We start from the raw sequence: 22,929 nt of genomic DNA on the forward strand, positions 1-22,929 counted from the left end.
GTTTGAGACTTATTCCCATATATCTTAGGACTATATTTATTGCTTACCTAGTTAGCTAAGGTTTTGTTTCCTTTTCCTAAGATTTTTAAAATCACTTTCCAAGAATGACTTGGTTTTTGCTTCCTAGTATTTTTCTTTTCCTAAGGTAGTTGAACTTGTTGTCCAAAGTAGTTTAAGACTTTATTTCCATATTTTTTTAGCCTAAATTTCGTGACCCCCTCCTACCTATATAAGGGGTATTTTCTATATTTTTAGACTCAGATTATTATCAATAAAAAATGTAAGAATTTTCTTGCACTATCGTGTGTGGCTACTCTTGGATTTATTCTTCAACTTTCAAGACTCAACTTAAGGTGGTAAGATAAAACTCTTTTCTAAATCTTAGATCACTTCAAAGGTGATAGGTTTAGGCTTATTGTTGTTCTTATTATTCTAATAGGTCGAGTTTCACAATCTATCTCTTATTTTTAAGTCTCTACCAAAGGCGATTAGTTCTTTGTTATCTAATTGTTGTTGTTAGGATTCAACTTCAAGAATAGACTTCTTGAATTCAAGAAACTCTTTCTTGAATTCAATCTATCTTTAATTTTCCGTACTTTTTCGTTTCTTTATTTTCTTTTAGCTTCAGCACATTTCTTGATTTTCTTGTTTTTCTTTTAAAATTCAGTGTGACATAGATGATTATGTATTCGAACTTGGTGGAAAGAGACATGAAATTTATGAGAACGGGCTTGCTAATGAGTTAAATGTTCGTTATTCTCTTATTCAAGTGTCTCGTGAGTTTTCATTTGATAAATTGCTAGAATGTGAGTTTTGTTGTGTGATAGAAAGTCATTCTTCTTGTCATGTTGATTGTGAGCATGTAAAAGCATTTGATACTAGTAAAGAGGCCATGCATGATTATTTTGACGTTAGTGATCAAATTCTCTTTCATGAGTTTATCTATGACTCTTTCTGTAACAGTTTGAGCAATTGTTTAGTATCCTTTGATGTTGAGAATATTATTTGGGAAAGTTATAATCATGAGCTTGAATGTATTGAAACTTTTATTTTCGGAATTATGGGTTCTTCTAACCTTTTTATGAATTTATGTGTTTCTTTGAATAGCTTATATGTAGAAGAACCCATGAAATTTGTAATTGATACTTGGTTATATCATAAAAGTGTCTTGTTTGATATATGTGGTAGAGATACTTGTTTTAAATGGATGCGTGATCAATCTTTTGTAATTTCATTATCATGCACATTTTTTGACAACCTTAAGAGAGGTTTTTATGGGACAAATCTAAGTAGGCATAAATTTTATTGGGATGATGATGTCCATATGCTTTATAAAGGAGTATTTATGTCTTTTAGTCTTAATTGGGTTAAGTGGACACATGGTCATTATCTTGTTTTATTTTTACCCTTTTTCAGATTAGTGGATGACGTTTACTAGTGCCTATCTTCGTTTTCATGCAAGATCGAAATTCGAGGACGAATTTTATTCAAGAAGAGGGGAATGATAGCATCCTAGGAAGCTCAAATATATTCAAGGACAATGATGAAGCTTTGGAATCTCAAAGAGGGCCTTTAATAAGATCTCAAGCTAAAAAGCTGCAAAACAAGGTCATTGGACTCCAGGAGCGATCAAAGAAGTTGTTAGTTGAGAGGAAGAGCTTAAGGATAAAGGATATGAGTTATCTAGGTGTTATAATTATTTTATGTCCCAAAATCATGTCCAAGAAGAGGTGGATTAGATCCCAAGAAACATCTTCTGAAGAAAGTCCAAATTAGACCACTTTTAGACAATTTTGGCATCTAAAATGTGTCCAAACTTGCAGCCCATGAAGTCCTACATAAAACCATGATTTTAATAACATATAAAGGACTTCCTTGATGTCCAAGACGGGTAAAATAGGCGTTCTAGATGTTGAGTGCAAGTTAGTGCCAAGTTGCTTGCAAATTTCCTTTAAGATTTCCAAGATTCTATCCAAAATTGGTTTGAGACTTATTCCCATATATCTTAGGACTATATTTATTGTTTTCCTAGTTAGCTAAGGTTATGTTTCCTTTTCCTAAGATTTTTAAAATCACTTTCCAAGAATGACTTGGTTTTTGCTTCCTAGTATTTTTCTTTTCCTAAGGTAGTTGAACTTGTTGTCCAAAGTAGTTTAAGACTTTATTTCCTTATTTTTTTAGCCTAAATTTCGTGACCCCCTCCTACCTATATAAGGGGTATATTCTTTATTTTTAGACTCAGATTATTATCAATAAAAATTGTGATATTTTTCTTGCACTCTCGTGTGTGGCTACTCTTTGATTTATTCTTCAACTTTCAAGACTCAACTTAAGGTGGTAAGATTAAACTCTTTTCTAAATCTTTGATCACTTCAAAGGTGATAGGTTTAGGCTTATTGTTGTTCTTATTATTCTAATGGGTCGGATTTCACAATCTATCTCTTATTATTAAGTCTCTACCAAAGGCGATTAGTTCTTTGTTATCTAAGTGTTGTTGTTAGGATTCAACTTCAATAATAGACTTCTTGAAATCAAGAAACTCTTTCTTGAATTCAATCTATCTTTAATTTTCCGTCCTTTTTCGTTTCTTTATTTTCTTTTAGCTTCCGCACGTTTCTTGATGTTCTTGTTTTTCTTTTGAAATTCAGTGTGACATAGACGATTATGTATTCCGACTTGGTGGAAAGAACCCATGAAATTTGTAATTGATACTTGGTTATATCATAAAAGTGTCTTATTTGATATATGTGGTAGAGATACTTGTTTTAAATGGATGCGTGATCAATCTTTTGTAATTTCATTATCATGCACATTTTTTGACAACCTTAAGAGAGGTTTTTATGGGGCAAATCTAAGTAGGCATAAATTTTATTGGGATGATGATGTCCATATGCTTTATAAAGGAGTATTTATGCCTTTTAGTCTTAATTTGGTTAAGTGGACACATAGTCATTATCTTGTTTTATTTTTACCCTTTTTCAGATTAGTGGATGACGTTTACTAGTGCCTATCTTCATTTCTTGCAAGATCGAAATTCGAGGACGAATTTTATTCAAGAAGAGGGGAATGATAGCATCCTAGGAAGCTCAAATCTATTCAAGGACAAGGATGGAGCTTTGGTCAAAGAGGGCCTTTAATAAGATCTCAAGCTAAAAAGCTACAAAACAAGGTCATTGGAATTCAGGAGCGATCAAAGAAGTTGTTAGTTGAGAGGAAGAGCTTAAGGATAAATGATATGAGTTATCTAAGTATTATAATTATTTTATGTCCCAAATTCATGTCCAAGAAAAGGTGGATTATATCCCAAGAAATATCCTCTGAAGAAAGTCCAAACCAGACCGTTGTTGGACAATTTTGGCATCTAAAATGTGTCCAAACTTGCAGCCCATGAAGTCCTACATAAAACCACGTTTTTAATAGCATAAAAAGGACTTACTTGATGTTCAAGAAGGGTAAAATAGGCGTTCTAGATGTTGAGTGCAAGTTAGTGCCAAGTTGCTTGCAAATTTCCTTTAAGATTTCCAAGATTCTATCCAAGATTGGTTTGAGACTTATTCCCATATATCTTAGGACTATATTTATTGCTTTCCTAGTTAGCTAAGGTTATGTTTCCTTTTCCTAAGATTTTTAAAATCACTTTCCAAGAATGACTTGGTTTTTGCTTCCTAGTATTTTTCTTTTCCTATGGTAGTTGAACTTGTTGTCCAAAGTAGTTTAAGACTTTATTTCCTTATTTTTTTAGCCTAAATTTCGTGACCCCGTCCTACCTATATAAGGGGTATCTTCTTTATTTTTAGACTCAGATTATTATCAATAAAAATTGTGAGATTTTTCTTGCACTCTTGTGTGTGGCTAATCTTGGATTTATTCTTCAATCTTCAAGACTCAACTTAAGGTGGTAAGATTAAACCGTTTTTGAATTCTTAGATCGCTTCTAGATATTCAAAAAAGGTGATAAGTTTAGGCTTATTGTTGTTCTTGTTATTCTAAAGGGTCAGGTTTCACAATCTATCTCTTGTTTTTAATTCTCTACCAAAGGCGATTAGTTCGTTGTTAACTAATTATTGTTGTTAGGATTTAATTTCAAGAAAAGACTTCTTGAATTCAAGAAAACCCTTTCTTGAATTCAATCTATCTTTAATTTTCCGTCCTTTTTTGTTTCTTTATTTTCTTTTAGCTTCCACACATTTCTTGATTTTCTTTAGTAATTTTTAAATCCCCTATCGTGTTGTTATCATAAGATCTCCAATAATGATATTGAGGTGGATAAAGCAAAGATTGAAGTTATATCAAAACTTCCTCCTCCTGCTTCCATCAAAGGAGTGAGGAACTTTCTAGGGCATGCGGGGTTCTACCGTCGGTTCATCAAGGATTTCTCAAAGGTGGTGAACCCCTTGTGCAAGTTGTTGGAAAAAGATGCAAAGTTTGTGTTCAATGATGATTGCATGAAAGCTTTTGAGCTTCTCAAGTATAGATTGACTACCACTCCCATCATTACCGCACCCAATTGGAGCTTACCATTTGAGCTCATGTGCGATGCTAGTGACATTGCGGTAGAAGTGGTTTTGGGGCAAAGGATCAACAAGATATTTCATCCGGTCTATTATGCAAGCAAAACGATAAATGACGCCCAAGTTCATCCGGTCTAATATGGTGATCTTGAAAGATTTATTAGTCATTGTCTTTGCCATGGAAAAGTTCAGGCCATATCTCATGGTTACCAAAGTTATTGTGCACACCGATCATGCGGCACTCCGTTTGATGACAATAAAAGAACCCTAAAACTAGGTTGATGAGATGGGTTCTTCTAATTCAAGAGTTTGACTTTAAAGAAAAGGTTGGACAACGCTAAAGGGAAATGGAGAGAAGTTCTGCCCGAGATTCTTTCGGCATATCAAACGACATCGAAGTCAAATAGACTCGAGTTATACTAGGGGCAACCCCGTTCTCCCTAGTATATGGCTCAGAGGCTTTGATTCCAGTCGAGTTCAGGAAACCTAGCGCCAGATTTCGACATGCATCGGAGGAATCAAATAACGAGGCTATAAATACTAGCCTCGAGTTATTAGATGAAAAATGAGAAGCTGCACTTGTTCGGATGGCCGCACAGAAGCAAAGGATTGAAAGATATTATAATAGAAGGACCAACCTCCGACACTTCGGAATCGGGGACATAGTTCTACGGAAAGTGATAGCAACTAGGTCGGGAATCCAAACTAGAGTAGGAATTTGAGAAATAAATGCGGAAGCAATAACTACAAGGAATTGAACAACTAGAATTAAAGAGATGAAAATAAAGGATATGGGAAAATTCAAGGAAAGAATTTCCAAGAACTTCCAAGAACGCAAGTTCTATAGCCTTGACAAGATCAAAGTAACAACGTCTTGATTTATGGAAGAAATCAAATGCCTTTACTTAAAAGTAAATCAAAACAATAGATTCGGATCTTGACCGTTTTACGAGTAACTTGAGACAACAATTAATAACTAGTATTAATCGCCTTCTAAGAATACCACAAAGGAATCAAAGATATCATAAAAGAGAAGTAATCTTACTACCTTGAACTATGAACTAGTAAAGGTTGAAAGATAAATCTCAAAGCACAAGTAACAAAGGTTCAAAAGAACTCTCAAAGTATGATATACTTAATCAATAATGTAGTTTTATGAATGAGAAGAATTCCTTATTTGTAAGAGTAAAAAAAACCTTAAAATAATGTAGGGGGTTGCTAAAAAATTATCTAAATTAGGTGGGAGTTGCTAAGGGACCACAATAGCCATCAAACTTAGGTAGGGGCTCCTAAGGGGTAACAAACGCCATCAAAATTAGGTGAGGGGCGGCCAAGACCCCTTGGGGCAGATTTGTGCCTTAAAACAACTAGTTTGGGCCATTGGTTTGGACTCCAATTGGGCTTCTTTTGAAACACCCCCTTTTGGACCTCTTTTAAACTTATTTTGAGCCCTTTTTGGTGGACTTCAAGGGCTGATTTGGTCATCCAATCTTCCTCCTCTTGGACTTCAATTTGGACCACCATATAATTGTAAAACTTGGACAATTCATCTCCTTTGGTCTTGAGCTCTTCCTCTATAATTAAAAGCTTATATATTTGCCATTGAAGTCTAGCAACCTTAGTTTGCAACTCTTTAGCTTGAGATCTTGTATATGCATTGGATCTTCCAAAACTCTATCCTTCTCCTTGATGCTATCACCTAGCCAATTTACATCCTTTATCCTTGAGCTCTTCCTCCCAATTAATAACTTCTTTATTTGCACTAGAAGTCTAATGACCTTGTTTTGTAATTCTTTAGCTTGACATCTTAGTAAAGGCCATCTTTGAGATTCGAAAGCTTCATCCTTGTCCTTTAATAGAGTTGAGCTTCTTAGGATGCTATCACAATGTATCATCAATATTTATCATAGCACTTGTTTCATCCACAATCACATCGGCCACCAAGTCCACGAAAGAACACACCTCATTGCTATTGGGTTACCTTATGGACTTACATACATGGAAAATCACTTTTTCATCACCAACTCGGAATGTAAGTTCTCCGGCTTCCACATCAACAAGAGCATTCCCCGTAGCAAGGAAAGGTCTACCAAGAATAATTCGCACCTCATAGTCAACCTCATAATCAAGAATCACAAAATCCGTCGGGAGAATAAATTTATCAACACGAACCAATACATCCTCAATCACTCCCAAGGGTCTCTTCATGGTAAGATCAGCCATTTTTAATCTCATAAATGTGGGTCTTGGTTGCCCAATTCCCAAAGTCTTGAAAATTGAATAAGGCATCAAATTGATACTTGCCCCAAGATCACAAAGAGCTTTAGCAAACTCGGCACTTCCAATGGTACAAGGGATTGAGAAAGCACCGGGATCTTCCAATTTAGGAGCCATTGAATGCACTATTGCACTCACTTGATGAGTGACTTTGACAGTTTCAAAATTCATCGACCGCTTCTTTGTCACGAAATCCTTCATAAACTTTGCATAACTGGGCATTTTCTCCAATGCTTCAACCAATGGCACATTAATTGATAGACTCTTCATCATGTCAATGAACTTTTTGAATTGATTCTTACCATTTTTCTTGGCAAGCCTTTCAAGATATGGAGGAGGAGGCTTAGGCAATGGTGCCTTAGCCTATTGCACTACCGGTTCCGGTATGTCAACAGCGTGATCCCTAGACAGGTTCACTTCCTCAATCTCTTCTACATTGTCATCAATATCAATCCGCACTTCATCATTTTATTGCACCATATTGTTTGGGGTCTCATCTTCTTGTACCACTTGCTCATCATCCACAAGTTTCCTTTGACTAGAGGTGGGTGCATTCCCACCTTTTCCACTTCTTGTAGTAATAGCCATGGTGTATCCCTTATTGTTCCCACCCTTTGGGTTCACCACCGTGTCACTTGGTAGTGTCCCCTTAAGATGAATATTTAGAGCTTGAGAGATTTTCCCCATTTGAACTTCCAAGTTACAGATAGATATATTGTGGGAGGCAAGTTGGGCATCGAAATCGGCATTCGTCTCCATCATTTGCTTGAACATATTCTCAATACGTCCCATTTCATTGTTGGAAGAACTTAGACCATGGGAAGGATAAGTAGGCGGGTTGGTCGGTTGTTGATACATCGGGGGCCTTTGAAAGCCCGACCCCCGATTGTCTTGATTATTGTTCCATCCCCCTTGATTGTTGCCTCCCCAATATCCTTGGTTGTTTCCACTCCAATTACCTTGGTTATTTCCTCCACTCCAATTTCCTTGATTGTTATTGTGCCAATTCCCTTGATTGTTGCCACCACTCCAATTACCTTGGTTGTTAGAATTCCAATTACCTTGATTACTTTGAGGTCGCCATTGTTGTGGATTCTGGCCTTGATAGTTATTTCTTTGCCCTTGAAAGTTGTTCATATATTGCACTTCCTCTTCTTGCTCATTGTAAGATTCATCTTGATCAAATCCACTCTCTTCTTGAACATAATTCTCCACTCGATTTTGCACTTGCGGACCCTTGGTCTTCTTTTGTTCACCATTATGTTAACTCCCTCCATGGCATTGACTTGCTTAGGACTCTGCACTTGTTGAAGTTGAGCCTTTGCTAATTGATTCATCGTGATGGTCAATTTCGCAATGGCTTGCCCATGATCATGCAACTCTTTATGGAGGTAAATCACATTTGGATCACCTTGAGGAACATTAGCCCGACTTTACCATGCCGATGATGTTTTCACCATTTCATCTAAAATCTCACAAGCATCTGCATATAGCGTTGTCATGAAATTTCACTAGCAAGTTGATTTTCCACGCAGTGATTGGTCGTGTTAATCCCTCGATAGAAAGTTTGTTGAATCATATTCTCTGTCATGTCATTATTGGGGCACTCTTTGAACATTGTCCTATACCACTCCCATATCTCATGTAACAGCTCATTGAGCTCTTGTTTGAATGCTAGAATCTCATCTCTAAGAGTAGCCATATGCCCGGGAGAAAAAAACTTGGCAATAAATTTTTACGCCAACTCATCCCATGTATGGATGGAATGGTTTGGCAATCTTTCCAACCAATCTAAGGCTTTTCCCCGTACGGAGAAAGGAAATAGCCTTAACCTTAAAGCATCCTCGGAGACGTTTGTCTGTTTACTCCCCCAACAAGTGTCCACAAACCCCTTCAAGTGCTTGCATGCATTTTGACTCGGAGACCCGGTGAAGAATCCTCGTTGCTCTAGCAATGTAAGCATTATATTTATGATTTGAAAGTTGCCCGCCCTAATACAGGGCGGGACTATGGCACTTGCATACCATTCATTCGGCAACACCCGGTGTGGAGCCGCTCTTGGTGGAGGTGGGGGTGGAATTGGGACGTTTTCTTGAGGCGCCTTGCTTGAGGTTCAAGAGGAACCTCTTCAAATTGGTCATCATCAACGTCTACATCCCCCAAACGCATCATCAAATTGGTTTGGGTCCCAGGGTACTTAGTATAAGTAGAAGGTTAAAAGACCTTTTACCCTTTTCGACCTCTGAACTCTCACAGCTTAATTTTTACTGTTCACCTAAGCCTTAATCCGTACAAGCACAAAATTAAAGTCTATTCTCATCACTCATTATACATATGGTAATCTCACTTCCTAATTGTTCTTTAATTTGTACTTGATTTTATTTTGTTTGTTAGTTTTCACTTTTTTTTAAGTTTCAATTAGGGTTCATCAGTGTAATTAACTTATGCTTAGGGGTTAATAGTGTAGGTGATAACCGCTAAATGCATGAAAATTGAAACCCTAAGATTGTTCAGGTTGTTTTTGAATTCTAAGGTCACGAATGTTTTTCCGCGGTCTGCGTTCATGAGAAAAATCTGTGTTTGGAAGTCTCGAATACCGCAGTCACAAGTGGAAAATTCTGCTGACAGCAGCCCGCTTTTCGCGATCGCGCTGTATTTCTCGTGGTCACCAGTATGCATGTTCAGAGAAGTATACCTAATGGGTTCGCAACCGTGGTTGTTTTTCAGCTTATAGCGGTACAACTTCCATGGCTGCGCCCAATTTTCCGTGGTCAACAGCTCTGTAGAATCAGAAGATGGGTAGTCTGATCCCCATGCCTCCACGACCGCGCCCTTTTTTCCACTCTCAGCGGTACTCATTCTGTGGCCGCACCTTTTTATCCGCTGTTAGCGATTCTAAAAGTTGTTACACCATTGTCAATTATTCATTTGCTTTTCTTTACTGCTTCTTCTAACACCAATACTAACGAGCTTTCACTGACTATGTATGCAGACAATGGTTAAAACAAAAAGGTGGCAATGACAAACAAAAAGGAAAAGCAGAGTCCTCCCGGGGTAGGAGACAAGGACAAATTAAGTTACCCCTAGAAAAGATATCAAAGCTTCAAACAGAGATGCATCCCACTATGAGTGGAGTGAGTATGTTCCCTCCCGGGAGGCTTTAGATGATGATTCTGGGCCCACTCATATACCAGACTTCCCAGAGAGATTTTGATTAAGAGACGTGCCTACACCCCCCAACTTCTCCTACTTTTCCTTCTTCTTCTATGTCATCTAATGGCTCAGCGGAGAGTAGTGAGTCTTTAGCATCAGCCTCTCCTACTACCTCCCTACACAGACTAGAGCCCATTGATGTAGATACTGAGGCACCGAATGACGGGAGAGGGGGTGACACCCAGACTGGAGGGTTGGCAGGAATAAGAAACCTGGAGGTGTGGAAACAAAGATTTGTCAGTGAGCAAGCCTACTACAAATTCAGGGAGTGGTGGCCTCAAAGGTCACTCATACATGAGCGTCAATTTATAGAGCAGGATCTTCTGCCCCACAACCCCAATGTAAAAGAGTGGGTTGGAAGCACTTCACAAGCGGGCTGCCGAATGTTAATGAGCACCTAGTTAAGGAATTTTATGCCAATGTCGCCCACATCAAAAAGGGCACATTTGTGACTTAGTTGAGGAATCTGAAGATCAAGTTTGATGGGAAGACTCTGAATGATTAGATTGGTTTCAATGATGAAGATGGGTCATTGTACTTAGAGAAGGTGGACATGGATGAGGTGGCCTGCCCGTGGTTGGCATCAATACTTGCTCTCCCGAGTACTACTCCAGCTTAGTTGACAGTATGGGTCCCTATCTACAGGAACACCGTGAACTTCGAGGCAAAAGGTTGGGAGACATTTATATGCAGTAGATTAGACCCCACTACTCATGACACTGACATTCCAGTTTCCCAGGCGATTATAATGGCGGCTATTATGGCGGGGTTCCCGATCAATTTTGGGAATATCATGTCCAGGTTCATCACCAGAGTGGTCAACAAGGGTGAGAGATCCTACCCCTTTCCAAACTTCCTTACCATGTACTTGGAGGATTAGGAGGTTGAGAAAAGGGATTTCCATATCAAGGTGAAACCCAAGAAGCCCTTCTCATGGTACAACCTTCAGGGTCCAGGCAACTCGAAATCCAAGGGCAAAGCTACTACTTCTACTAGCCAGTCTGAAGAGCCAGTAGTGGTGGTCACTACTTCTGAGCCTCCCACTACCTTACCAGATCCTTCCCTCGGATCATCTACTTCCATACCTTCCTTAGTGCCCTCTTCATTAGCATACCCTTTGACTACACATAGGCTGAACCAGACTCTCTCCAGCATCAACAACTGGATACAGGCAGCAACATCAAAGTTGTTTGTACTATCCAGCTCAGTGGTAGCCCAGTCAGTTCCCGCACAGCCCCAGGTACCAGCTTTAGTGGAGGAATATCTCAAGGATCTTTTGGACAACTAGAATAAGCTCCTGGACAACCAAAAGCTCATCATGGATGCTCTTGCAGATCAACATAAAACAATTACGGAGCTGAGCAAGCAGACAAAGAAGCTGAAAAAGGCTCGGGCCTCAAAGGAGTCTGTGAAGCTCTTGAGAGGAGAAGTGGAATAGATGAAATCAGCTGGTGACCTACCATTGGAGCTATTATTACAGGACCAAATTCCAGCAGGTCAGCCAGAGCAGATACCGGAGCAGGAGGCTGATGGAGAGCCTAGGAGGAGGAGACTCATTCCCTAGGTTGATGACTTGGAGATTGAGCTGGAGGACCCTGAGGGAGGTGCCTCAGGCCAGCTACAAGACCCTGAGGGAGGTGATTCAGGGACCCAGCCACAGGACCCCATGCAAACAGAGGACCCATAAGGAGTTTTCTTTATTCTCTAACCCCTTTTTGATCTTATTTTTGCTATTAGCATTGAGGGCAATGCTAGTTTTTATTTGGGAGGGGATCCTATTTTGATGATTTGATAATTAGATTGTAATTATGATATTGGTTTTTCTTTATAGTTATTTTGCACTTTTGGTATGTATATAACTTTACCATTTATTTTTCACTTTTTGTTAATTTTTCAATTTTCGGTATGTATATAAATTACTTTTCCATGTATATATTCATTCCCTCTTATGTATATTAGTCTCAATCCCCTATTGTACATATTCAGTTTACTTTCCATAGTTTACTTTGTAACTTCTTTTGTAATTTTTCTTAATAACATAGCTTCTGATTTCATTTAGTAGCTTCCTTTTCAGTTCGTAGTTTCTTATTTTTACAAGTTTTCGTAATCAATAAGCCTTTGGTTTTCTTATTGCCACGGTTTTTTCCAAAGGTAGAGTTTCTGTGAACCGGGTGGCTCTTCTCGATGATGGATGACATGACAGCCTTCTTAAGGGTTTGAGTCTGTTTTCTTTTCATTTTGTGTAAATAGTCGCTAGTGAACAATAGTGCCTCAGCCAAAGCTTCACTTGGGCCTATCACATTTACCTTTGACCTTATGGTTAGAAACAAATTGATGTGTAAAGAATGGTGATAGTTGTGACCTTTAGACTCTTGTGTTGACTTAACAATTATCGAGTGGTTTTTAGGAACCATTTGTGTTGCTTAATATTAGCTAAGGTTGTTGTGGGCCCTCGACTCTATCTCTTTAGCAATGCAATTGTTTGTGAGGTGAGGTTTTGATTTTCAAGTCCAAGTCCCGTGCCAATAAGTCTAGAACTTGCCCTGAATGTTTGTCTAGGCAAAATTCTAAGTGAAGCTCGACTTAAGAAGTGATTATAGGCGTTTCTTGATCCAAATTTGAACTTGAAATCATCCATAGCCCACCAAATATGATATCCCTAGTCAACCCCAGCCAAATCCCTTGTTCATTCAATAACCATGATACAAGCCTTTATTATTTTTAAAATAATCCTCTCTTGGCACCCGATCTTTCCTTATCACAAGGCAAAAGCATAAGTTTGGGGGGAGAGACGAAGAATTCAAAAGTGATAAAAGGTATATATGAAGAAAAGGAAAGGAAAAAAGAAAAAGAATGAAAAGCCAAAAAGTCAAAAAGAAAGTGAACAATGTAGAAGAAATGAAGGGATTCAATAAAAGCAAAGATGAAAAGCTTGGAAAGACTAGAAAGGAGAAATTTTTTTTGAAATGAGCAAGAAAGAGTGACAATGTGTCTCTCTAGCCCATAAGGAAGAAGTAAATGACTCAAAGAGTCAAGAAAATGTGAGCCAAAATGAAGAAAATGAAGTGCTTAAGGAAAGATAAAACCTTCATAGACCAATATATCCTACCTTGAACCAAAAGCCTTCATTACATTCCCGCAAAAGCCATATATGATCTTGAGCGAATGAGCTTACATTAGTGGTGACTCATATAAGGGGCAAGCTGATGGTACTTAGAGTTGGACTTGTGACCTTCATTTGAGCGAGATGAGTGTGTTTTCCACAATCCTCGTTCTGAGTGCTGCAATCTAAGAGTGAGGTTTGCATATGGAGAGTCGAGGAGTACGAGTTTGGGTTCCACAACAACCAATGTAGTAGAAAGAGTTTCCTTGATGAGTTGAGTCAACTCTTGATGCTTTTGTGTCGCACTAAAGCCATAGTGCTTAAAAGGTTGTGTATTGTTAATAATGCATTTGAATTGAGGGTAATTGTTAGTCTTAATTGATGCTTGATGAGGTTGCTTTAGGATAGCTGAAATTTTCCTTTCTTTTATCTTGAAGAGGTGGGAATTACTTTGTTTGCTTGAGGACAAGCAAAAGCTTATGTTTGGGGGAGTTGATAATTAGGGATTCTCTCCTATTTTATACTCCTTTTTGCTTAGGTTTTGGACTAAAAGTGTGTGCAAGTATTCCTGAAAGCTAACTTATTATGCTTGTTTGCACTGTTTCTATTTCTTGTTAATTCTCCATTTCAATCATACTCCCAGATGATTTAGAAAACCCAGGGAGAAGAAGGGTTTGGTAACAATTTATATACAATCCAAGCAATATCAAAGCGGTAAAAAGCGGAATTTAGCACATTAGGCTCAAACATATAAAAATCAGATAATAAATAAAGCCAACTATAACAGTTATTCTAAGCTCGAATTCTTGAACCCTGAACAAAAAGTTCTGGGTTATGGTCCCCAGCGGAGTCGCCAAAGCTGTCACACCTCCTTTTTACACATCCAAGGGTATATAGGGAGTTTTTCCAATTAAAGTGACATTAATCGAAATGGGATTAATTAATTTATCATAGTAGCCACTTAGAATAAATTATTTGGTGTCCCAAGTCACCAATTTATTTTAAAATCCCAAATCGAGGAAATTTCGACTTTATTTTAAAAGCCTGCGAACCAAAAACTGTAAGTAAGGAATTTTGTTAACCCGGGAGAAGGTGTTAGGCATTCTCGGGTTCCGTGGTTCTGGCACGGTCTCTTAAACTATTAATATTGGCCTATTATCTGATTTACTATATGTTTTTAAAACCTATTGTGCATTTTAACTTTATAACCACTTTTAATTATTTTAACTGCTTTTTAGGATTTATGGGATTATTTTTTGAACAAATTACGAGTGTCGTACACTTACTATTTTGGAACACATCGTAAACCACGCTACATGAAATTCACCCGCGATTCGCGACATGTTTATTTTATTATTGTTATTTGAAGTTGTTATGGTCGGGTCACATGAAATGCACACTCGAATTTATATTTATGTACCATAACTATGCCACGAGAACCGTACCCGTGACCATGATAATTTTATTAATCGCGCCTAAAGCAAGCTACGATGTTCATGGACTATTTTTCTATGTTTGGGATTATTGCATGGCCTTGTACTTCTCTATAATTTATACTGCCTCTTTCAAACGACACTTATACTAATAAACATGACAAAAGTGCAAGGAAATTGTAATGAGATAAGCAAAACATATTATACTAAAATAGTATAGAATGAATAAATGAACACCAACAAAATTATAAAATACTCAGTAGAGCTTAATCAAATAAACAAAATAGACAAAATAAAAATTGAATCAAAGAAATACAGCAAAGACATAAAATGGATGTGTTCAACTTAGAAAATCAACAAACACCAACTTCTGGGAACTTAAGAGAACAACCTATAGCCCAACACACACACGAACACAAAAACTCAACGGGAGTATGATTGAAATGGAGAATTAACAAGAAACAGAACACCTACTCGATTACATGTGATTAGAAATAGAAAATTATCAAACACTCGCGTCCGTATTAACAAAAAATAACAGATATCAACTCCAAGAAATGTACTGACCTGTAAACTTTGAAACATTTCAATATATAAAGATTTTCCAACTGGTTTACAACATGAAAGCAGTGTCGTAGTTGAACACAAACCCGTCGCCAGTAGACCTCAAACGGCGTACTCGCAAGTCAGATCTCTGACTACTTCAAACTCAAAACATGAGAAGAGATGAAAGATCCATTTGTTCTGCTTTTAAAAGGCTGGTTCTTAGCAGTTTTAAATAAGAAAATAAATTGATTTTGGAGCGGGGTTTTGACTGTTTGGTGGCGGAAGGAAATGCATTTTTTGGAGTTGATTTTTTGTTTCAAGGATAGGTTATTCAAGACTTGGATATGGATGAGAATTCTTTTGGATTTTCTGCGGACTCTTCTTTTGGTTCAAAGAGATGATTATCATTTCATAGGAATTCAATGTGCTGCCGTTCTTAATTTTAGCCTAGGTCCTCCCCTTTTTGTTTGATTTTACAAGTTAAGTATTATTATAGGGGTAGAAATTAGGTTAGGTCAAATTGGGAATGGGTATGGGCTAAATGTTTTGGGCTTGAAGGAATTTGGGTCATGAATTTGGGCTAATTAACTTTGGGGTAGGAAGACTAAATCAAAATCTTTCTTTTTTTTTTTCATTTTTCTTTTTCTTTGATTTTACAATCTAATAAAATTCTAAATCAATCTATTTTGTAAAAATTAAAATTGTTTATCTACTAAAACAACTAATTAACTTAAAACTAAATAGAAATACTACTTTCTAAAGACTAAAAGCTAAATATGTAAAAATGACCATTTTTTTGGATTTTTCTTAATAAAATTAATTCCTACATGCAAATTGGACCTAAGATGGCGTGAAATTAAAATATGATAATTTTTTATGATTTTTCTATGATTTTAAAAATATTAAAAATGCATGAAAGGTTATTAGAGGCTTGATGATGTTATGTACTCATATACTTATGCATGATATGGTATTTACATGCACATACATGACATTATAAATGTTTTATGATTCACAGAGATATTCAGACTTGCAGGTTGAGTACTTTACTCCATATTTCTTTCATGTATTTTATATACTACTTTTTATTCCTTACATACTCGGTACTTTATTTGTACTGACGTCTCTTTTGTCGGGGGACGCCTTCATGCCCGCAGATCCTAAAAGACAAGTTGACTGTCCTCCTAAGGCTATCAGCTCAACGAAAGGTTTTGGTGCACTCCACTTGCTCCGGAGTTGCCTATTTGGTCAGTATGATTTGGACATGTATTGACTGGTATGGCGGGGTCCTGCCCCGACCTTTATGATGTTTATGTACTCTTAGCTTTATGATGTTTATGTACTCTTAGAGGCTTGTAGATAGATGTCAGGTATATGGATCTTGTATGGCCTTATCGGCCAATGCTTTGAGTTTACAAATGATCATGTCGGCCTTATAGGCCTGTATGTCACATGTATAAGTTTCTATATCATGTCAGGTCGTCCTATGTCTAGTATTCCCTTTTGTTTATTCTGATTATCTCATGGCGACCCTTTTGGCCAAGTACACGAATAAGTCCGTAGGATATTTTTCAGGTTGTGTGTATATTTGGTTTGGAGCCCCGAGGGCTCGGGTGAGTTTTGGATAGGCCACGGGGTACATTTTGAACTTAGAAATTGCAGGTTTTTATTGCTGGTGTTTCAGACCTGCAGGCTTCGCATAATGCGAGACAGGCTTCGCAAATGCGAGAGGTGGCTTGGGCAGCCTTCTTCGCAAATACGAAGAATATGTCGCAAATGTGATGCCCGCTTAAATCCTCTATGATCGCAAATGCGAGGATCCCCTTTCGCAAATGCGACGTATGCTGGGAAGGCTTGGAGTCGCAAATGCGACTATTTGTTCACAAATGCGAAAGTCCAGTTTTCCTTGAAGGGTTCACAAATGCGAGCCCTATTTCGCAATTCCCAAGCTAGCAGAGGTACCTACAACTTTATACTTAGACGATTTTAACCATTTTTCACATCTTTTCAAAACACAAACTCCTTTGGGCGATTTTCCAAGAACAACTCTTCTTCCAAATCGATTGTAAGTTAATTTTAACTCATTCCTTCAATCATTAACATCTTTTAACATGATTACAAATTAAAATCAATGTTAATTTTAACTCATTCCTTCAATCATTAACATCTTTTAACATGATTTCAAATTAAAATCAATGATTTTCATGGGGAAAATTGGGTGTTTTGGGTTGAACATAGGTTTTTTAAAAATTGGGTATCTGGACTCGATTTAAGGTCCGATTTCAAAACAAATCATATATTTGGGTTCGTGGGGGAATGAGTAATCGGGTTTTGGTTCGAACCTTGTGTTTTGACCATGTGGGCCCGGGGGCGATTTTTGACTTTTTGGGTAAAACTTTAGAAAATTAATTTTCATGCATCGGGGTTGATTAATTTAGCGTTTATTGATGTAATTAAGTAACTTGTGACTAGATACGAGCGAATTGGTGGTGGAATCGAGGGGTAAACTATAGTTGAATTGTGAATTATGTTCGTAGCATCGAGGTAAGTGTTTGGTCTAACATTAGCTTGAAGGATTAGGAGATGTGTCTTATTTGATACATGTTAATTGTGGAGTACGACGTATAGGCATGGTGGCGAGTATCTATACGTTGGTGTCAAGCATGCACGCGAGTCTTGTATTATAATTGTTATGACTCTGTTGTGGTTTATTGCGCTTCATATGTTATTATCACCATTGTTCCCTTGCCGAGATGTTTGTCTTGATAGTATTGTTCCTTTGTCGGGATGTTTGTTTTGATATTATTGTTCCTTTGCCAGGATGTTGTTGAAATATCATTGTTCCCTTGCTGGGATGTTGTTGAAATATCATTGTTCCCTTGTCGGGAAGTTGCTATATTGCTCTTGTTCCCTTGCTGGGATTCCTTGTGATTATTGTTGGCTTGTAACTGGGAGCGGGTGGTACGCCTACCACAAGATATAATGAAATGGGAGCAGGTGGTACGCCTACCACAAGATATAATGAAATGGGACTGGGTGGTAAGCCTACCACAAGATATAATGAAATGGGAGCGGGTGGTACGCCTACCACAAAATATAATGAAATGGGAGCGGGTGGTACGCCTACCACGAGATAAGTGAAATGCGAGCAGGTGACACGCCTTCCATGAGATAAATGAAATGGGAGCGGGTGGCACGCCTGTCACTAGATAAATGAAATGGGAGCTGGTGGCACGCCTGCCACGAGATACATGAAATGGGAGTAGGTGGCACACCTGCCACGAGATACAGGAAATTGGATCAGGTTGCACGCCTGCAAAAAGATGTGAAAAGAAAGTGAAATCTGCCTTTGTTTTCCTTATTCTTGCTAGTGGTTGATTTTGATTCCTTTATAATTCTCTTGATATTCTGTTTTACCTATTATTCCCCGAAACATGTTTCCCCCTCCTATCCTTATTTGTTTATTTTTGTATTTCTTTTCCGTTGCATATATATTTGAAATGCACAGGTTTATTTGGTAGTTTTGTCCTAGCCTCGTCACTACTTCACCGAGGTTAGGCTAGACATTTACCAGTACATAGGGCCGGTTGTGCTGATACTACACTCTGCACTATGTGTAGATCCCGGAGCAGCTTTTGGAGAGTAGCTTGGAGGCTTCCTTCAGTCCATCCGGAGACCCAAGGGAGACCTGCAGGCGTCCGCAGGCCCTAGCGTCTCCCTTTGTCCCTATTTCCCGTTTCATTTTCCTTTCATTCAGAAACAGTGTACTGTTATTTCTTCAGACTTTGTATGTAGTAATCTTAGATAGTCTGTTACACTGTGACACCAGATTTTGGGTGGTTAATGCTTATGTATTTGTAATAGATGTAGTTTTTTATTAATCTTATTGTTGTCTTCCACTTAAATTTGAATTTTCGTTGTTACCACGTTATCGTCTTATATTTATTAAAAAGAAATAATTGATTAATGAAGTAATTCGATTAAAGGTTTGGCTTGCCTAGCTCACATTAGTAGGCACCATCACGACTCTCGAGGGTGGGAAATTAGGGTCGTGACAAGTTGGTATTAGAGCTCTAGGTTACATGGGTCTCACAATTCACAGACAAGCTTAGTAGAGTCGGAGGGATCGGTACAGAGACGTTTGTATTTATCCCTCAGAGGCTACAGAGTTAGGAGAAAACTTCACATTTATTCTTTCTTGTCGTGCAGTTTGGTTTCTCAATGCTAATTAAATTTCCACTCTATTCTTTCGTAGATGGCGAGAACACGCGCTTCCTCATCCACTGACCAGCAGTCCGAGCCCCCAGCAGTAGCTCCCACGAGGGGCAGAGGGTGAGGCCCAGGTCGAGGCCGTGTTAGAGGTCGAGGTAGGGGCAGAGCTCAGCCCCAAGCAGCAGCACCAACGGCGGAGCCTCAGGTTGACTTTGATGATGGGTTCTGGCCCTAGCAGTTTCGGTGGGCCTCGCTCAGGTCCCAAAGGGGTTTATTTCTACCCTAGTTCTTCAGGAGGCTCTGGTCCGTTTAGTGGGCGTCATGGAGAGTGTCACCCGATCAGGCTTGCTTCTTGTAGCACTAGCCGTCTCTCAGGCTGGAGGAGGAGCCCAGACTATTGCTACTCGCACTCCGGAGCAGGTAGCTCCCCGGATTCAGACTTCAGCGGTTCAGCCAGTTGGAGCAGTTCAGCCGGGTGTGGTAGCTTAGATCGTTGATGGAGTGTCTATGTCTGCCAATGCTTTGTGGAGGTTGGATAGGTTCATTAAGCTCTTCACTACTAATTTCAGTGGTGCATCTACTGAGGATCCCCAGGATTATCTAGACAGTTGTCACGAGTCTCAGGAATATGGGGATAGTTGAGACCAATGGGGTCAATTTTGCTACTTTTCGCTTGTCTGGATCCGCCAAGTCTTGGTGGAGGGATTTCTATTTGGCTAGACAAGCCGGATCGCCAGCCTTGACTGAGCAATTTACGCAACTATTTCTGGAGAAGTTTCTCCCCATCACTCAGAGAGAGGCCTATCAGAGGCAGTTTGAGAGTCTCCAGCATGGTTCTATGACTGTTACCCAGTATGAGACCAGATTCATCGACCTAGCTCGTCATGCTCTTGTCATACTTCCCACCGAGAGAGAGAGGGTGAGGAGGTTCATTGATGGATGTATTCAGCCGATTCGTTTTCAGATGGCTAGGGAGACTAGGAGTGAGATATCTTTCCAGGAGGTGGCCAATGTGGCCCGGAGAGTTGAGATGGTTCTGTCACAAGGAGGTGGTCATGGGTCAGACAAGAGGCCTCGTCATTCAGGTAGATTCAGTGGCACCTCGTCTGGAGGTAGGGATTCATATGGTAGGGGCCATCCTTCCAGGCTTTTTCAGTCTGCACTTCAGGTTTCTCATGGTGCTTCAGGTGGTCGTGGTTCTCAGATGCAGTATTCTGATCAGCAGTCCTACAGTGCACCACCAGCTCCTATCGGTGCACGGCCATTTCAGAGTTTCTAGGGTCGTCATACCCAGCAGCCGAGGGCTTGTTTTACTTGTGGCGACACGAGGCACATTGCTAGGTATTGCCTCAAGCACCGAGCAGTTCTCAGCAGCAGGGTTCCCGTGCCATGGTTCAGGCACTAGGTGTTCCACAGCCCGCCCAGCCAGCTAGAGGTAGAGGTATAGGTGCTAGAGGTGGAGGTAGAGGTATTAGAGGTGGAGCTTAGGCCGCTAGAGGTGGAGGCCAGCCAGCAGCAGGTCGTCCCAGAGATGTAGTTTAGGGTGGTGGGGCCCAACACCGATGTTATGCTCTTTCAGCTAGGCCTGAGGCTGAGGCTTCAGATGCAATTATTACAGGTATGGTTCTGGTTTGTGATAGAGATGCTTCAGTGTTATTTGATCCAGGGTCTACGTACTTGTATGTGTTCTCTTATTTTGCATTGTATCTGGTCATGCCTAGTGATTCTTTGAGTGATTCTATTTATGTGTCTACGTCGCTGGGTGATTCTATTGTGGTAGATCGAGTGCATCGTTCGTGTATAGTTGTGATTGGAGGTCTTGAGACTCGTGTATATTTGTTTCTTTGGGACATGGTCGATTTTGATGTCATATTAGGGATGGACTGGTTATCACCTGACCATGCTATCATGAACTATCATGCCAGGACTATGACCATAGCCTTACCGGGTTTACCTCTTTAGATTGGAGAGGGACTCCTGGTCATTCTACCCGTAGTGTTATTTCTTATGTGAAGGCTCGGCGTATGGTCGAGAAGGGGTGTTTGGCATATTTGGCATATGTTCGTGATTCTAGTGATGAGGTTCCTTCTATTGATTCTGTGCCCGTTGATCGTGAGTTTCCTGAGGTTTTTCCTTTAGACCTGCCGGGTATGCCACCTGACAGGGATATTGACTTTTGCTTTGATTTGGCTTCAGGCACTCAGCCCATTTCTATCCCGCCGTATCGTATGGTCCCGCCTGAGTTGAAAGAGTTGAAGGAATAGTTGCAAGACTTGCTTGAGAAGGGTTTGATTAGGACGAGTGTTTTGCCTTGGTGTGCGCCAGTGTTGTTTGTTAAGAAGAAGGACGGATCAATGAGAATGTGTATTGATTACCGGTAGTTGAACAAGGTTACAATCAAGAATAAGTATCCATTGTCGAGGATTGATGATTTGTTTGATTAGCTTCAGGGTGCCAAGGTATTTTCGAAGATTAACTTGAGATCTGGCTACCGTCAGTTGAGGATTAGGGCATACGATCTTCCTTCGACAGCTTTCCGCACTCGGTATGAGCATTATGAGTTCTTATGTCATTCGGGTTGACAAATGTCCCAGCAGCTTTTATGGATTTGATTAACCGAGTGTTCAGGCCTTATTTGGATTCGTTCGTGATAGTCTTCATTGATGATATTTTAATATATTCCCGCAGCCAGGAGGAGCACGAGTAGCATCTTAGAGTGGTTCTTCAGACCTTGAGGGATAGTCAGTTATATGCTAAGTTCTCAAAGTGTGGGTTCTGCTTGAGTTCAGGTGCATTCCTGGGTCATATTGTATCAGCGGAGGGTATTCAGGTTGATCCAAAGAAGATTGAGGTAGTCAAAAACTGGCCTAGACCATCATCAGCTATAGAGATTCAGAGTTTCATGGGATTGGCAAGCTACTATCATCAGTTCGTGGAGGGTTTTTCATCTATCGCAGCCCCGATGACTAGGTTGACCTAGAAGGGTGCCTAGTTTAGATGGTCGGATGAGTGTGAGGTGAGCTTTTAGAAGCTCAATACAGCTTTGACTACAACACCGATGTTGGTATTGCCCACAGGTTCAAGGCGTTATACTGTTTATTATGATGCATCTCGTATTGGACTTGGTGTAGTGTTGATACAGGATGGGAAGGTCATTGCCTATGCTTCGCGGCAGTTGAAGATTCATGAGAAGAACTATCCGGTTCATGATTGGAGTTGGAAGCCATTGTTCACGCATTGAAGATTTGGAGGCGTTATCTGTATGGTGTGGCATGTGAGGTGTTCACGGATCACAAGAGTCTTCAGTATTTGTTCAAGCAAAAGGAGTTGAATTTGAGGCAGAGGAGGTGGTTGGAGTTGTTGAAAGATTATGATATCACTATCTTATATCACTCGTGAAAGGTCAATGTGGTGGTCGATGCTTTGAGTAGGAAGTCAGCCAGTATGGGCAGTCTTGCTTATATTCCGGTTGGTGAGAGACCACTTGCTTTGGATGTTCAGGCTTTGGCCAATCAGTTCGTGAGGTTGGATGTTTTTGAGCCCAGTCGTGTGTTAGCTTGCACAGTTGCTCGCTCTTCATTATTGGAGCGTATCCGAGATCGACAGTATGATGATCCCCATTTGTGTGTCCTCG

At 39.5% G+C, this 22,929-nt stretch overlaps 1 protein-coding gene across 1 annotated transcript; it reads right to left on the reverse strand.

Annotated features, from left to right (window-relative positions):
- Positions 1-6,091: 6,091 nt before the first annotated feature.
- Positions 6,092-7,580, reverse strand: LOC138887735 (uncharacterized). The gene is made up of 3 exons (XM_070169515.1): positions 7,266-7,580; positions 6,493-7,151; positions 6,092-6,389 (listed from the first exon to the last, which is right to left on the reverse strand). The coding sequence occupies exons 1-3, from the start codon at positions 7,578-7,580 to the stop codon at positions 6,092-6,094; spliced, it is 1,272 nt and encodes a 423-aa protein (XP_070025616.1).
- Between the last annotated feature and the right edge of the window lie 15,349 nt (positions 7,581-22,929).

The sequence above is a fragment of the Nicotiana sylvestris genome, chromosome 3 (genome assembly GCF_000393655.2).
Source record: "Nicotiana sylvestris chromosome 3, ASM39365v2, whole genome shotgun sequence".
In the NCBI taxonomy this organism is placed as follows: Eukaryota; Viridiplantae; Streptophyta; class Magnoliopsida; order Solanales; family Solanaceae; genus Nicotiana; species Nicotiana sylvestris.

Bases quoted from the DNA above. Each gene is read 5' to 3' on its own strand.
- LOC138887735 (XM_070169515.1), bottom strand. From the start codon at position 7,580: ATGGGACGTATTGAGAATATGTTCAAGCAAATGATGGAGACGAATGCC. The intron at 7,152-7,265 runs GTGCAATAAAAT...GTAGTGCAATAG, and splicing joins ATGAGACCCCAAACAATATG to GCTAAGGCACCATTGCCTAA. The intron at 6,390-6,492 runs GTAACCCAATAG...ACATTGTGATAG, and splicing joins CATGTATGTAAGTCCATAAG to CATCCTAAGAAGCTCAACTC.